Source organism: Ixodes scapularis, unplaced genomic scaffold (assembly GCF_016920785.2).
Source record: "Ixodes scapularis isolate PalLabHiFi unplaced genomic scaffold, ASM1692078v2 PGA_scaffold11__112_contigs__length_91849675, whole genome shotgun sequence".
NCBI lineage: Eukaryota > Metazoa > Arthropoda > Arachnida > Ixodida > Ixodidae > Ixodes > Ixodes scapularis.
In genome coordinates this window covers 68,222,450-68,240,409 of record NW_024609837.1, presented here as the reverse complement: position 1 = coordinate 68,240,409, position 17,960 = coordinate 68,222,450, and the positions used below count along the sequence as shown (strand labels likewise).

The following is a 17,960-nucleotide window of genomic DNA, read 5'->3' as shown; positions in this document are numbered from 1 at the left end:
CTAACTTGTGCCTAACTTCTGCCGCGCCTGTTTTGCACTCGTGTCGGACGTCGGATAGAAAGTTCGAAAAAGCTCAGCTCAAACTCCGGCAGGTTTCCGACATCTCTATATCTGGTTTTAGGTGTTAAGCATTCAGGGGAAGCTCCTCCCATTCCTATTTACTTTAGCAGAGCGAACACGGGGGACGAGGTAGCCTCCTCCCCCTCGCCCGCTGACAAAGAGGTGGGAGGACCTTCTCCTGGACTCTTCACCTGTCACCAACAATAGCTAAAGGCCAACTGATTGAGTCACGTGGCGCGTCAGCGAAATCTACGCCACGAATTTCTTCCCCCGGATCAACCAACCAGCTGCCGAGAACCCGTCGCATCAGTGCAAACTTGTCAGCTGGACCGGTCAGGCACGTTGGAAAGGAGCGTTATTGGTTTTGATCGGGTCCCAAATGTGCGAACGCGTGTGTGCGTAGCTTCTGCTTCGGTCCATCTGGAGGTCTCTTGGGAGAATTTAGGCGGTTCCTGGTTACAGCTGCAGGAACTGAAGAGGTCCTATTGAGGAGTCCCTCTTCAGCAGAGCCGGCCGAGACTCGCAATCGGTCGCGCGTGCAACTAAAACCGTTTTATTTATTTATTTATTTTTTTTTTTTTTTGGGGGGGGGGGGTATTTCAGGATTGTATTATATGGCTCACGCTTTATAGACCATTCCAATAGCCACCTTCTACCGCTGCCATCTTCGTCTTCATGGGCTGCGAAACGCGTTTTGAACATGCGCAGTAGCTCTTGTGTACAGACGTGTACGCGTTATTAAAAAAAAACTAAACTAAGTACAGTCCCTCTTTATTCACTCAAAAGGGTAACGAATTACGTTACTCGTTACTAAGATCCAAAAGGAAAGGCCTTACTTCAGCTCAAAAGCAACGAGTTTCTTTTTCGGGGTTTCGCACTGCGCATGCACAGAACTTGTACGCTCGCGCAGCGCTTCGACATCCTTAATTCCAGTTACGCTTAAACATAGTTACCAGACTGTACTCTTATACCCCTGTTACACGGCACCCTTAACCGCGGTTAACTCAGCTTTAACTGCTGTTACGCGGCACTGCCGTTGCAGCACTATTGGCGACGTACGCGATCGAAAGCGTTGCTGTGGTCGGCCTTCCAGGATTGAGCGAATGCTGACCATGACGTCAGCAAAGGTTTTCCTATTGGCGGAAATAAGAGGAATGTAAGAGTTCTAATTTTGACGGTGTTGGCAGTCTTGCTTTGGGAGTGCAATGATTTCGAGTTTCCACTATATGCTAATGCCAACACCGTCGAACTTGTTTTTCGCAAGGTAATGACGTCACGAGAGAGAACTATAGAGTTCCTGTATAGGCTCCCTACGGGAGCCAGAGTTCCGCGTTCATCACCGTAGTGCCGTCTTTCCGGCAAGGCATGTTGATCCAGCTTGTCACGTGACTGAATTCGGCGAATAGCAGCGCGGCGCGCTCAAAAGCAGGGGAACGTTCGGCGGGACGCGCGCAACGTCTGCGTTCCCTCACGGCGCTTGATCCGGCTCATCACGTGACCAGATCTCGGCGAATAGCGGCGCGGCGGCATGTGGAAAACAGACGCGCAACTCTGGCTCCCGAAGGGGGCCTATACAGGAACTCTAGAGAGAACCATAGGAGGGCGCCACCAAAACATCTCGCAGCTAATACTCTCGGACAGCTATTTCAGAAGAAATGAAGAGCGCGCGTGCAGTGCTTTGATGGATGATCAGGATACTCCAGCGCACGTGCGCCCGTAGGTTTGAGTGCATAGCCACAAAATGTTGTCCCCAAGAATTGTGTGCTAGTTGTGGCTGAGCGTAACTGCAGTTAGCCGCCTCGGTGGCTCCGAGGCGAGAGCGCCGGCCTACGGATCCCCATGTGGCGGGTTCGAATTCCGGCCGAGGTGGCCGCAATCTGACGGAGGCTTATTGCGGAAAAGGCGCCGTGTAACCGAGCTTTCGGTTGCACGTCAAAATATCCCCAGGTGGTCGAAATTAATCCCAAGTCCTCCGCTGGGTCGTGCCAGATGCCCGTCGTTGGTTTGGCACGTAAAACTCCCAAATCTTACTTTCACTTCGACTTTGGCGTAACGGCAGTTAAGTGTGCCCGTGCAACGAGGGTAGGACAATTTTATGTGGCTATGCGGTCGAGGCTATGGGCGCAGTGCGCTTGCACACTTTGAGCAGCCATCAAACCTGCGCACGAGCACTCCTTAAACTCTCTACTTCTTAAATGAGCTGTCTGAGGGCGTAGTGTTCTAATTGTGGTTGAGCGTAACTTCAGTTAAGGGTGACTTAAGTGCGGTTAAAGTGCCCGTGTAACTATTCCTATACTCCGCGACAACTTTTCTTGGCGATGCAGTGGAAGGTACGTCCCGCGTCCCCTCTCCCATTTTGAGTGTACGCAGGCTCTCCTCCTCTCCCCGGAAATGGGGGAGGAGGAGAGCCTGCGTACACTCAAAATGGGAGAGGGGACGCGAGACGTACCTTCCACTGCATTGCCAAGAAAAGTTGTCGCGGAATATAGCTTTTAACGCGTTGAAGGGCATCTATTCTAATCTTTTTTTGATGCTACCTTCCCGTCAATGTCACAGGTGCGAGCTAAGGGGATAGCCAAATTGAGGTAACTTGAGTTGTACACGTTCCTCTCCAGGAGGAGCCAAATATAGTCACTCGGTACTCTATCAAAAGGTAACGAAAATACGTTACTCGTTCCCACTCAGTAAAAATGTAACTAAGCCGTTACTTCGTTAGTGAAGAAAGTGACTGAAGAGAAGCAATGCGTTAAGTACAAGTCTGCTCCTGTGGAATATCAGACGCTGTGCAAACGACTATGAGCCATTAAGTGACTTGGCAGTTTTCTCTAGGGAAAAGTGATTATGAATTCGCTTTTGTGGGCCTCCTATTTTGCGTTGCTGGCAGTTGGCAAACTCCTACAAGACCTAGATCGCCGTCCACTTTAATGTTCGTCTTGAAGATTGCGAAACGAGCTGCTCTTTAGAACATCTTAATCGTAACCTTCTGCGCGCTGCCATCTTTGTCGTCTGGGCTATGGAAGGTGTTCTGAACACGCACCGTAACTGCCTTCTGTCGTCTGATATTCGACGGACGTAGCGGACGGATGCGTCCGCTGCTGACTCAGCATGGCTTTGCCCGCGTGCTAAGTGATGAAAAGCCGTATACTAATTTTTTTTTTTTTTTTTTTGCGCTTCGGTTTTGCGTTGCTTGGCGCCAATGCTTCGCTACATTCTGCTGTCTTGCAAACTCCTGCAATTCCTAGCCTGTGAAGACTGAACCCGTCTCCCTCCCCTTCAATGCACCTACAGCACATATTGTGGCATATCTTTCGTACCATCGACTTTGTACAGAAGGCCTAATAGGAGTGACTTCAAGCACAATTTGTTGACGTAACATGCAAGCTATGTATCCCAGCACCTAAGTAGCGAGGCTGTAATGCTTTATTTTTGACTTCACTGGAGGCCAGAATATAGACGCTTTGCAGCAGTTGTGCATGGACGCCGCCATAACTGACCTTCAGTTTTTGTTTCCTCTTATTTCGTTTATTTCACTTCATCATTACCATACCAGGCCAGGTTTTTGCCACATTAGATTAGACTGTATCCTTTTCTAAAGCATCGGCCTTTGTAGAGGATCGTCAACTACCGTTTCAGTTGCTCGGCATATCGGTAAGTCAAGAGAAGGTCAGCAATGGCGACTGTAATCTGGCGCGTGTGTAAAGCGTCTATAGCTCAACGCTAGCGCGGTACTCGGTCCAATTTCTGCCACTTACTGGCTTCTGGTATGCGACGTCACGGACGCTGCACTACGACCTTGTTATGTAGGAGGCATGGTCTACTTATTGCTCATTGGCTTCAAGACTGAAGCTTGTGTTGGTTGTAAAGCATACTAACAGGGTTGTGTGTGCGTGTGCTCGTCTCTTTCATATTCGTCATTTCTGTGCGCTGTTCTCGTCGTTTAAAAAAAACTCGTTGCCCTCGTAATGTGGCGCTGCACTTTCGAAGAAGTTGGGGAACCCATTCTGAAGCTTGTCCTTCAGGTTTCCTTCGCCGTGCCTTCCTCGTCGTCGCGGTGGTCCGAGTGGAGCCCCTGGTCATCCTGCAGTCGGACCTGTGGTGGTGGCGTGGCGTTCAGGTCTCGGACGTGCGAGATCAGGTAATGCACCAGCCCGGACATCAAGTCTTAAGCCGCGTTCACACTTCTAATATATTCTACAAAAACGTCTGCAGACACACTCCGAGGCGTACAAGAAAGGCTGAAGTCTGGCAGCCTAGGCTAGATGGCACAAGGTACTGCCCGTTACAAAGGGTATAGCCATCTACATCCATCCATTCATCAATTCATCCATCCTTTCTTGTATGCCACACTTTCATATTGCTCATACAAAAACTGTCTGCAGACGTGTTCGAAAAATATATATTTATGACGCAAACATGCTTCGGCCCTACGAAGGCCCAAAGGCCTTCAGGATGGTTAAAGCACAGTTATGGCTGCCAGCGAATACTCCCCGTGGCTTTGACCAAACTACCACACCACACCACCCTGGGGGTGGTGGAAAAACTCAGTAAAATCCTAGTTGCCCACTTAAAATTAGGTTTTTTTAGAGCGCAGCTCTTAGACGCCCGTTTCCGACTTGAGCGGCGTCGCTGTCGCCGTCTCCGTCGGCGTAACCGCGTGGTGCATTATGGGAAATGTCCCATAATGGGAAGGGAGGAGGGGGAAGAGAAGGGAAGAAAAGAGGAGGAATAAGGAGAGGAGGGAGGGGAGGAGGGAGGAGAGGGGAGGAGCTTGAAGGATGAGGGGAGGGGGAGGTGAAGGAGGAGGAGCCGGGCAGGAAGAGGGAAGGAGGAGTAGCAGGCAGGATGAGGAGGTAAGGATAAAGGAGGGGTATACCCTCCCTTCAGTACCCGGCCTTTTCTCCTCCTCCTCAAGGGCTGCGCTCTAATTCGGCATTACACAGTGTTGCAAACGCCTTTCATTTTTTATTGCCTTTCTTCAATATTGAAAAAGCGGTACATAATGAAAACCGAACGTTAATGGAGTTGTAGGGTTAAAATAAAAAGTATTTATACGTTTTTTTTTTTTTGCTCAATAACTCACTTGTTTGGGTATCAATTCTTGCAACAGTGGGCTGATGATCGACTCCCAGTTGAGCGACGAGAGCAAAACAAAAAGGTACGTACTCAGGTTCAACGGGCCTTTCAGTCGCGAATATTGACCCCTGTACTTTCTACGTATGTTTGATTATCTCACTTGCGAGCTTCTTAAACACTTTGAGAATTTAGCATCCATACAATTCTCTTTATCAAGTCGAGTTCAAAAGTATCCGGCTTGGCATATAAAAATCGCGACAATCTTAAAAGCACTGAATGACAGGTAGCCCCATCTACATGGAGATTGGCATACGCGTTCGAAATCCGTACCTACATTATTTGACTGGAAAAACTCGCTTGAAAAACTTCCGACACTCTAAGTGGCGCCTATGTTCATTATTGAGTAGGGAACTTTGTTAAGGTTTCGGGATTCTGTTGAGCTAGTTGGTTAAAACTTGTTAGTGTAGGAATGTGACCGTGTACGCTCCGTTACCTTCGTTATTTATAAAAAAAAAAAAAAAAAAACGCGTTTCAGGGTAACAATTTGTTTTAGTTCTTCACCAATACTCTTTCCTCCTCGTGCTACTAATTAACGATTCGATGATTTTATGAGGCGGTTTGCTTTTTATATTATACCATGAAGAAATGATAACATTTGTTTGGGAAGAAAAAGCCTCACAAATGATCCTCGTGATGGTCAGATCGTGGAAGTGATGATCGAGCGAAATATGTTTCTTGTTGAAGATATGCTTAATATGTTGGAGTTTAAAGATGTAAATCAATCAATCCTTCGGGTTTTGGTACCCAATCAGTCTTGAATTAAGAAAAAAAAACATTTCATAACGCGTCTAAACCCGTAGACTCTTTGGTAGTGGGTAGATTTGGATATACATAGAACTTCAAAATATTTCAGCATGGTTGACTTCCTAAAACAACCGCGCTTCGCATAATTTACGAGCACTTTGTTTTCCGGTGTACATGAGGCCTGATTCACCTCGGGCGCTGTATTTCGATGTAGCAGTATGCTTTGGTAATTTTTAACAGTAATTGAATCACTATTACTTTGCTTCTTGCCTACTTGTATTCATTACCTTAACTAGAAGTAGTGGAAGTTCAAATTTCGTTATTTTTTTTCAGCTATCGCAAAAAGTATAATGAGAGTTACAGGTACCTTTTATGATTTTTTTTCAGTCTAGAGTTCTATCCTAAACTCCATTTCATGAACATCTGTAGAGGCTGACAAAGACACGGGTGCAAGTTCGTGGCTTTGGAAAGCACTTATGCGCGAGTCATGGCATGAGCAAAGCTGCTGAACTAAGGTGCCCGTATGTTATTTCCGCTGCAGTTTGTTCGTTTCATTTTTTTATGATGCCCATCAATTCCCGTGATGTATAACACAAGACAAACAACAAAGAGCACATCAAATATTCTAACACTATACCGGCTGCTTAAGTGAAGATTTTCAGAAATCTTTAAGAATATACTGCATCAGATATAAAGAAACTCGTTTTTGGAACAAACTTCTGGCTACACATACGTCAGGGGTTGAACAACCATACTAATTACTTAACACGTTAAAAAAAATTACCATACAACTTTTTGAACGCTCAGTTTGGTGGCCAGTACAAATGCGAAGTTTGGTGCTGCAGGCAGAACAATCCCGTTTTTTGGAGGGACCATAACATTAATTTGGGCTCTGATGAGTGTTTTAGATTGGTATTTTACTAATCTTATGTCATTCAGTGGGCCAAAAGTGTGCTTTTCGGTACAAAAATCATCAGTCATTCCACTCTGTGAAAGTAGATGACAAGCAGAGCTGTTCAGCACACGACAGACATAACAGAGATTTGAACAAATGTACGAACAAATTTATTTTCTTGATCGGTGGTCATCGTGACGAAAGGTACGAAAACATGCAGGACTATCTCCACCCCGAAAAGCCGGAGAAAACTAGACACGCGCGACAGAACTGCCGCCCGGCAGAAGGAAAGGAAACTAGGCACGCAAGTGGCTTGGAACGACGGCAAAGAGAGGGCAGTGCGAGCCCCCTTTGAGTTGGAGGAAACTAGACACGCGCGACGGGACCACCACTTGGTGGATAGAGAGGGAATTAGGCACGCAAACGTTTGGAACGGCGACAAAGAGAGGGCGGTGGGAGCCCGCTCTGAGTTTTTGTTAACGCAAATGAAAAGTCCACGGAACCCTAGCCATAAGCAGCTTCGCTGTAAAAGTTGGAAAATAGAGCGGACTATTTCTTGCCTCCTTTCCATCGCAAGCCCTCCGCGTTTTTACTGTGATGCATCCGCTGTGATCAAGCACGTCAGTCGAACCCATCTCGCGCATTGGACACAAGCACTGCGTCCCTCGAACGTCTGCGGTCGTCAACGATCAATCCGACGACGAATATTTGGATTCTCGTTCGTGGCCCATGAGTGCCGTGACGGCACTTATCATCACTTGAGAGTGGCAGGTTCTATGCCATGCTTAAAAAGCACGGTAACAGCTTGGACTCGTCGCTTCCGTTAAAATACTACGTCACGACCACATGATTTTTCATTTTGCGTTTGAGTTGGGAAGAAAAACTAAGGAGGAAGAAGTTGAAAAATAATTTTATGGTTCCTTTAAAATGGAGGAAAAGTCCATGTAAGCGTCGCATCGTAATATAAAAAATCTACAGCTTTTTTTTTCTTTTTTTTTTTTTTGGGGGGGGGGGGGGGAATTAAAATAGCGCTTGAGAAGCCCACGAAACAACGCACAAAGAAAACTACCCCAGCTCGCGACAGGCCCTTGCTTTTGCCGCTTCACTCGATGCTTGACTGTGCTAGTCAACACACTGCCAACGTAAAGCGGAGAACCTGTCAAAAGCACTGATACCACTGAGCTGCACATGGGATTCTATTTTGTTATTTATTTATTGTAATTAGAAATCTCGAGGGGAGCAGCGCGGCCCGAGCAAGGGAGGATCACAACAGGCGTGGCAATATAGTCACCGAAGGGATGAGAACAGCGGGGCGTTTCTCTCGAATGGCAGTCGCCAGCACACTCTCGTTGCCTTCCACCGTGCTTTGACTGCGCGAGCACGCTCGAGGCTCGCGAGACGCCGAAGCGTTATCGAAGGTAGGACGCTCCCGCAGGAAGCGGGACAACTGAAACACCTCCATGCCGTTCTCATTCGAGCGTCGTGTGTGCATTCACCAAGCAACGACGATGAGACGCCTCATATAAAGCGAGAGTACCTTCCATGGTCTCGATGAAGAGAGTGAATCAAAATGATACGATTCTGATGTGTACGTTATGTACCTTATCACGAATACAGTCGACCATTTTCAAAATTTACTAGAATATTGAGCCGCCGTTAGACTCGGTGATTACTAACACTGATAGACAACTTTGAACTCCTATGATCAAAGCCAAAGTGGCTTTGATCACATGAGTTCAAAGCCAAAGCTAGGGGGCCATAGTATAGGGGGCTAGTCGTAACGATCAGTGGTTAATTATGTAAAATCCGCTAAATAGCTTTTGAATTAGTGAAAATAGGCATAGGGTTCCAATGAAAAACTTGCTGAACGTCAACATAAAGCACTAAATCGGTAATTTTCAGAAAATCTCAGCACGTGAGAAGCGCAGTAGTTCACTAAATTTAACACTTCTGCAGCAGGAGTAAGGCTGCCGGTACGATAACGCGCAAACGCAATTTTTTCGTCCCTAATCATAAGCCCCAGCCTTGTTCCTTTTGCACTCGTGGTACCTTTAACGCACTCCTACGCTTCCCACGTGCTCCAATATTTATACTAAGTTGTTGACCTTGTGGTTTTCGATGACGCTCAGCAAGTTTCTAATTGGAACCATTCGTCTACTTTCAATAATTAAAGTTACTTATAAACTTTATTGGCCGACTGATTGTCACGATCAGCCCCCTCTACTAGGTCCCTCTAGCCATATAACTCACCTGCACAAACAGCATACGTGTAGCTCTCAAGGCTTTTTTTTTTTTTTAATTCTGCAAAACTTTAAAAAATAAACACCCTCTGTTTAGGTGCATCGTAGATTAGCTTTGTGTTACTTTCTCAAGACCTGCATGTCTCAAACGATTTGTTTCTTTCTTCGAAGACCAAACTTTGTAAGATCTGCCTCGCTCAGTGCATGAACGTTGCGCGAAAGGTCCTTTTTCTTGGTGCAACAAGTGACTACTACCTTCAAGCTAAATCTTTAGGAAGAAAAGTTAAAAAAGAAAAGATGATGAAGCAAATAGTGTTGAATAGAAAATTGTTCTGTCAAGAAAGCCTCGTGTTTTTTTTTAAGCTATTGAGTTTCTAATTCATGGTACAATTGTGTTAAAGCCCTAAACATTTTCAAAGTTACTTTATTTCCGGTGCCAAAAAATAAGTCCCGCCGGAAATTATGAACCCTACTATATTTAGTGAGTGCCGAAAAATCGACTGAAGTTTATTGTTTTTTGTGCGTGTATATTTCAGAACGTACTACTCGTGGGGCGACCACAGGTTAGAGTGCATTGGAGAGAATGGGCAGCACAAACTCTGCAACGTGGAGGTGAGTACCCTTCATTTGCGAGCAGGTAAATTTACCGTGTAACGTGAATACATCAATGGGCTGTTTGATGCGTGCGCATGCTCCTGAGACTAGGAACGGAGCCGTATATGAAGAAAGTTAGGTTAATCATTGCAATAATCGACATGAATATAGGAGAAGACCGAATATGCTAAACGCTGATTGTTCGGTAAGTGCGCATGCGCTGTAAAATATAAGTAGGATTCCGTATTTTTGGAGTTCACATATCGTAGAATTCTGGGGGTGTTTTAACTTCCCCCCCCCCCCCCCCAAAAAAAAATCCGGGCTTACTGAATTTTATTTAATATTGATGCAGGATTCACCAAAATTAGGAGTTTAACCTTACTGCGTTTCTTATTCTTCGTAATTCAATATAGAAACAAATATCCCGACAGCAACCTCCCTTAAATTATTAAGGACTTGCCTGTCTGGGATGATGTTTCTTCAGCTGGACTGGGCATTCGCGCCCTTGCCATTGGTAGCACTGACTGAGAGCGAAACGTCCAAACAAGTGGGTAATTTAAAATCGCTGAAATCGTTGAACTAATCTCCGTAAAGCTCCTTTTCTTTTCATCCCATTGCAACGCTCCACCCTGCCGCTGCGCGAACTGGAGTGAGTGGTTCTTCCTCCCATTATTTTTTTTTCACTGTTATAAAAAACCAAATCCACTTCATCTAAGAAGTCCACACGAAAAATAACTTGGAAAGTTGTTTTTATCGCGACCCAAAATTACAATAACCCGTTGTCCTGAACAAAACTTGACGAGACAAACGGTAAACCGTCTTTTGTCAATAATCCAAGATTTAAAAAGAAACAGGAGTCGTCCCTCCTCAGGTTCATTGACCCTCTGCTCCGACCAAGCTTATCTGTAGAATTCCGTTATTTTCGTTGGTTTTCTCGCCATCTTGACATCGAAGTTCGGACTTTTCCGGATAAACCCGAATTGAGAAAATTGTAACCAGCGAGTGTCTTTTTTTTTTCTTTTTAGATTTTATCAGAGTTATTCGAAACCATGAAATCTTAATTATAAGTCAGAATGCTCCCTAGCGGTGGTAGGGGGCCAAAAATCTAAGCCCCAACTGATTGCTTTGTTTTATAACGCTGGGGTTTAAAGTTATACCCGGTGGTGGTCTAAAAGGAGGTGCTATAGTCTCTATTTGAATGAGGAAAGAAACAATTCAACTTACGCCTGTTGGCCTGTCCGTTAAGCTTGTTTTTCATAGCTTTTTTTTTATATAAGTTGACGTTACAGGTTTTGTTTTATTACTTCTCCGGTCGTGAAAACTGTTTAGGTTATATTTATTTCCTTTTGTAACAGCAAGACAAACGTGTGACTTCAAAGGCGGCGCCACCGGCTCCGCCGCTGCTTTGTGAATATGCATATTGAAGCAGAAGGCTACTGGTATGCAGGTGATTGGCTGTTCAAAGTACTGTCTGCCCACAGGAGTGCCCTCCTGGCAGCAGTGGTTACACGGACCAGCAGTGCTCGGCTTTTAACGATCGCCTCGTCGCCGGTCGTCGTTCTGTCAAGTGGCTCGCCGTCGAGGAACACCCACAGAGTAAAGGTTTCTTTCTTTGTCCACTACTTGCCGGAAGATTTGACCGGTTCACGCATTGCGGAAAAGAGGGGGACTACGGCTCTGCCCTACACTTAAGGAGACACTTGACTACCTCAAAGATATTTTTTAATCACGTGATAGTTCCAAAGTGAACTTCTCTTCGAACAACATTTCAGCTCTTTTTTTTTTGTAAGGAGCGTTTCCAAACATGCTTCTCTTTTGAGATGTTTCAAAATTTCGAAACATACTCCTTGAGGTACGTTTTCAAGTCACTTCTAACCCGAAATAGGTATCGCAAAGTAAATATGGTGTTCACAATTTTTTCAGGGGAAATCTTATTTTACGACATATATATTAATAAAAATTCTTTTAGTTCAGTATTTTTTTTAACAGAAAGGATACTGCGTGAGCGACGTCAAAATTGTTCCAGGTGCCGATCAGTAAACTTGCTTCTGCACTGAAAGTAACTTTGAAAGGCAAGAGATTGTGTTCCCATCCTAGGCAGGGCATTGCTAGCCTGTGGGCCGGGTTCTTCGCTTGACGTGCGAGCACAAATAGCCACATGGTTAATAGGAAAGGATGTACAAACATGTACAGACTATAGGCGGTGCTCGGTGGATAACGCGTAGTTTTTTTTTTTTTGTTTTGTTTAGAGCACATGCTCAGAAACAAACTCTCACGTGTCTTTTCCTAGGGCCAAAACACCTATACGTGTAGTCTAAAATTGTTGACGGCGCTCAACACGCGCTTAGCAACAACGGGCTTAGTCATGACCGCCAGTTATTACCAAACATACACAGTTAAAAACACGGCTTGTAACCGATGTGTGCTGGCACATGCATCAGCCCCTGAATGTAGCTTTGGCAGGATTGAAGTTTTTGAGCGATTCACCCTCACGAGCAGAGACACACACTAACAGTTGGGATCCCATCACAGTTAGAACTATTGAGAGATCACCGGAACTCATCTTCTAACAGAGAATGTTTTGTTTTTTTTTTCAGACGATTTCCCTGAATCTCTGAAACATTTTGACGTAACGCCCGGCTGTAATGGCCGATTGTAACCACACCGAGAAGCATTGCGCCCAAAGGGGATTATATGGAAAGATTTCAGTCCCCCGGCAGGACTTGAACTCCCCACCTTGAGATTATGAACCAGCTGCTTTGCTGACTGGGTTATTCAGGGAAGGCGAAGTCATTCGCGGTGTACGCTTACGCGCGGTCGCGCTTCTCGCGGCCTTTTCTGCCGCTTTTGCCATCTCTCTGTGTGTGTAGGAAACGAAAGCAAATGTTTGTTAAGCGCTGCCGTTCAGGTGCATCTCTCTTCTCCCTGAAAGACATATTTCAAGTTTTGTGCTTGTATATTTTTGTTTATTTTCGGAACTAGAATTTAGGTATCAAAATGGCTATGGTGATTAGATGTGCAATGCCAACATAAACGACCAAATTTGGTATTCAACGCTACCCTTCATTTCCAAAGTTCCGAAAGTACGATAATATTGTGTCCGCACTTGCTGCGCCGCAAAATGGACGAGTTCTCTCCAAACGTGACGCCGCTGCAAGACTGTCAACTTTTGGCCCTGTTTCGTGCCATTTCTGGGCCTACTGGTCGAACTGCCTGTTAAATTTTTGACTCCCCAATATAAAATAAAACAGCCTGGAAAAACATTTCAGCTAAAGCAGTGACCTATCTACCTTTGGGTAGTCCACAATTCTTTTTAGCAACTGATGAGATAGAATTATACTAAACAATTATTTGTTGTCGAGATGTAAGAACGTCGAGCTTGGTTTTCACGGCAACTCAGCGTCAATCGACACTCGAGAAAAGTAGATTCTAGCTTCAAAAACATTTCAACCTGCTCCGCCTCCACATAAAGTTCATTTTTAGCTTTACTAAAGCTTTGTTGTCGGTGCAGGTCGAAATCCCTGCGAGCTGCGGTGCCGGTCGCATGATTCAACGATGACCCTGAGCTTCGGCAAGATGGCAAACGGCACTCGTTGCGGCCAGTCTAGCGTCTGTATCAACGGACGCTGCGTTGTAAGTTGTTTATTTTATGCCAACGTCACAACACTTCAGGGTATATGCAATATGACACAACGTGTCTGCGAGCCATCGGGTGGACATGCAGGTTGTGCTTGAGACAAATTTTTTTGACAAAAACAATAACTGTGTTTTTTATCAGGCCACATTATATCGGACATCTGACTAACGTTGTGAAAAAAAATTCTGCTGTCACATTGCCGCTTTCTAAGGCAAAGCCCTAGAAAGTGCTTCCAATCCTCCACCTACCATAGGGTGGAGGCATGAATGATATTCTGAAGAATTACCGTGGATAGGACAAAAGTCAAAGTTGCACGACAGGCTACATTGTATCAAGCTCCTGACATGCGTAGCCCGATTATTTCTGCTCTCATGGAAGCCTTTCTGAGGTTTAAGCCTACAGAGGGCTCCTAAAGCGCCACTACTATCACTGTCGTCGGCTGCGTTCACTGCAACCTAAGCTTGATTCAGTGAGCTCTGCTGGCAGCATTATCTAGCTGAAACTACACCAGAAACAAAATCACTACGTGCCGTACACCTACATGCAACCACCCTGAAGAGCAGTCACAATAAGCAGTTGCAATTTTATTAAAGCCTTTTTTTATATTTCTCCACCACTTAGTTGTTCTTTCCGATAGACTTGATCAAACCGTGTAAAGGGGCTGATTGATAGAGGTATACCAATCATGATTTCCGTGCTTCGTAGGTTTGCATCTCTTTCGTTGCAGCAAATGTAACGCACGCAAGTATTTAAGGCTCTGAAACGAAGGGCTCTCATTACACGAGCTCGTTGCCGGTGCTTTTCTTGCAGGTAGTTGGCTGTGACGGCCTGGTCGGATCGACGGTGCGAGCCGACATGTGCGGAGTCTGTGGTGGCCGGAATTTCTCCTGCGTTCAGGTGCAACAGATGTATTCTTCGAAGAAAGGTGAACTACTTCCTCAAAACCTAACTTACAGGGCCCGACAACTTCCGCAGGCTCTGTCAAGCACTCCCTGCTATGGCGGCATGAGCTCTTCTTTGTTGCTTTTCTTCCTGTGTACGTTGGCCGTCATTTATATGAACTCTGAAGTTTCGGTGAAGTGATAAATTGACTTGATTCATATCTTTGACCCGGCATGTTTTACGTAATCCTACTAGTATACCAAGTACTGTGATTAGGTTTTCCCTTTTTCGAGTGTGTCTGTGTGACAAGTGTCAGTTTTTTGTTGAATGGAGCAGTCGTCTGCAGTACCTTATGTTCTGGAACTTTGTTTGACACCTGTTGATGATGCGTAAGCATAAAAAGGTAGATAACAGGGTCTACTTTCCATGTCTGCCAGCAGCGTTTGTTTCTTGTAGCTTTGTGAAACTCGCAAGATGCCCGCGTACATCAGTGGAGCGAAACTTGCAGTGGGCTCGGTATCACATGGGTCATGGTCATTTTCTTGCCTTGCATTGTTACACCAGAATTAGTCTCGTCATTTTAAAATATATATATACTGCAAACGCCTTAATTTTCGCGAGGACCTAATCTTCGCGAATTTCGCGATTTGCCTACGATTCGCAAAAAATGGGTCCCGCGAACAATTCCGTACAATGTAAACACATTGGATTCTATATTGAGATCCTACCGCGTCACAAAAATCAGAACCCGCGAATTATTGCAAAAACACTTGGGCTATAACCTAAATCGCGAAATATTGAGCCCGCGAAAAATTGTTTGTTTAGAGTATATATTTCTAATATTATCGAGGTATTTTAAACGTGGAAAGTTTTGTCAAGGAAAGTACATGCCACTATTGCAAGCATTCCCATGCGCTCAAACTTTTGTAGAGTTTAGTTACTTGTGGATTCAAGTTACTGTTAAATTTCGTGGCTCACAGCAAAGACTGCAGATATAGGATTTTTGCATTAGCGCATTCCCAGTCGAAAATTTTACCAACTCTTCCTGACCGCATCTGTGGTACTTCTTGCTGTTCACATTGAGATAAAAGAAACTGTTCAGTAACTCGGGTCTTTGAGTTTACGTAAATCTGGGCAATAGCTCTGCCAGTGGAATAGGGCATGCACCAATGCCTTGGGCTTTGAAAAAAAAAAAACAGTTTCCTACCCATGTGCAGTAAATTAATCCCTCGCCAAACGTGTTTTCTTTTTAAACATATTTTTTGTAATCTTGCTCGCTCATTACGTGACCGCCAAGTAGCAGGGGTTAAGATATTGTTAAACATTTTGCCCTTTTTGGAATTACTTTAAAAGCCCTTGTTCCGAGTTTCGACACTGGAGATAAATGCGCTACGCTGAGGTTTAGATGATTTTGTAGCCGGTGGGGAAGTTTTGCCATGATAAGGTGAAACGTTTGCCCTTTCTTTCCTGACACTGGTCAGAGAGCTGGCGTACCTAATTGTGAACCTGTTGCGTTTCAGGCGAACTCTTCAATCTCACCGCTGTGACCGTGATTCCCAGTGGTGCCACCAGCATCTACATTGAGGAACACACCTTGAACACGCTTTGTAAGAAATTCTTGTGTCATCAGTCATCAATATGTATTTGATCGACCGATCATTAGAACTGGAAAACCAAGGTGGCTATGCCAAAGTTATTTTGTCATGCAGGTTTTTATACTTATTTCATTACAAAAAAAACACGAAGAAACATGACGCTTTGTTACCATATTTACATTTTTAAAAGGTGCTAGGCTAAAATGTGTTCAAGAACCATAATCCAGCCACTTTGTTTCAGGTATTCATGAAAACTAAGGTACACATAGAGTACGTAGATTGAGTCTGCTCAGCATACGGATACGAGTTACATTGTGGCGTCGTACTTGGAGAAGTACGCTTTCGTCAAAGCGTATCAGTTTTCTCACCGAGGATTAAGCTTTCGAAGTATAAAGCGTTTTTTAGTTTGTATCTCGCACAGGGCCGACCTTATTCATTAAAGGTACATAGGAAGTACATTACATGAGGGGTACAAGAAGACAAATTTAAGCAACAGGTAAATCCGTAGAAAACAGCTGAATGATTAGGAACATAGTGTATACAAATATCGACCACAACAAAATTAAAAAAAAAAAGGAACAGTAGGTGGCGGTAACTAAACATGGTAATTATGAACAGTTTGGGGTGTGCATTTCAAAGATTTCTGAGTTTATCGTGATTTGTTTTGTTTAAATAATTCGAGGAACAGAATTCTAGTTACTAATGTCAAGAGCCGGTGGGGAGTTCCTAAATTTATAAGTTTTCACTAATAATATCTTAATTTTTAGGTTATGGTCAAGGCACGTGGAAATGTGTGATGGCGGTTGAAAGTAAAGGTCACGAAAAGAGAAGGAAGAGAATATTTTGCGGAAGCCTACAAGACGGGAGAGATTGGTTTTTTAAGAGAATGGGCACAAGTTGAGAGACAATTTTAGTGCAGATGTGCTGGATTTTCCATAGTAGTCCTGTGATATGAAACAGCTTGCCTTGTTTTGAACAATTTCTGGTTCTTTGATAAGTGAGGATTGATCAGGTCAAAAAATAAAGTTAGATTAGTTTAATTTAGATCTTACAAAAGTTTTGTAGGCAGTTAGTTTAAGAGAACGTAGGGTGCGGTATAAGTTACGTTTAATATATCCCAAGGATTCACAAGCCCTAGTAACTATAGTCTTATTATGAGTATTCTAATTGAGGTCGTCAGAAGATATTACACCTTGATATTTATAGTTTGACACTTTTTCAAGGGGCAGCATTATCAAGGAGTAGTTACGCGCTGCTGGGTTAAGTTGACCAGTGAATGTGAGTAGCTCACACTGTTTAGATTTACTTCCATTTGGCACGTATCGCACCACTTTGAAGATATATGGAAATCCTGCTGTAATAAGTCATCGGGGTTAGCAGTACCATGATAAATAATAATACTAATAATAATAATCATAATAATAATAATCATAATAATTTTTACTTGCGCCATAAGGTGGTTGCGATCAGGGAAAAAAGCTGCCAGGTACAGCTTGACGGGTCCCTGACCGCCTACAGAAAGCAGCAACAGAGCCGGGAAAACCAGTAATCAATAGAAAAAAAAATATACAAAGATTGTCGCTATCAGAACATTGTGAGCAGAAATATTGGATTTTTTTTTACATTGAGGCATGAAGGACTGCAAAGATATAATCATACAAAACTAGGCACAAAAACACAAGGAAAGGCAACTACCTCTAGCTGCTAAAGAAAAAGAATGATCTTGCTTCTCTATGGGATAACTTATCCTAATATTTACTTTTTGGTCATATACAAATTGAGTAGAATGGGGATAGTTTATTTAGGCATGTGTTTGCCATAGTTTTTTCTTGGTGTAGCCACCTCCCAACGTTCAGCATCACGGGTAGGGTAACTATGAACATTTTTTGATAAGTGTCCAAGATCTATTAAAAAATTGTTTCTTTAAGCTACTCTACTTTGACGCTAGTGCTAAGCCTATAATCATATAATGTATGCACGTTTATAACGCGAAATTTCTGAAATAATAAGCCAGCTGGGTGAAAATCGTACGAGACAGCAGCTATAGCCCTAGTGTTTTTTGTTTCTTTTTTTTTTGCAATACATGTAACTTTTTCAGATTTGTTAAAGTTGTTCCCCAAACTAAATGCCAATAATTTGGGTGACAATAAAATAGAGGATTATATATTATTAATTTAACG

The 17,960-nt window shown here is 43.9% G+C and overlaps 1 protein-coding gene across 1 annotated transcript in view; it reads left to right on the top strand.

Moving 5' to 3' along the window:
* Positions 1-17,960, top strand: part of LOC8037471 — a 229,565-nt gene that overhangs the window by 166,910 nt on the left and 44,695 nt on the right. The window contains exons 3-9 of the mRNA XM_042288954.1: positions 4,080-4,195; positions 5,168-5,215; positions 9,609-9,684; positions 11,148-11,262; positions 13,178-13,299; positions 14,114-14,228; positions 15,706-15,792. Coding sequence (XP_042144888.1) covers positions 4,080-4,195; positions 5,168-5,215; positions 9,609-9,684; positions 11,148-11,262; positions 13,178-13,299; positions 14,114-14,228; positions 15,706-15,792 — 679 coding nt within the window. The remainder of the gene's footprint in view (positions 1-4,079; positions 4,196-5,167; positions 5,216-9,608; positions 9,685-11,147; positions 11,263-13,177; positions 13,300-14,113; positions 14,229-15,705; positions 15,793-17,960) is intronic.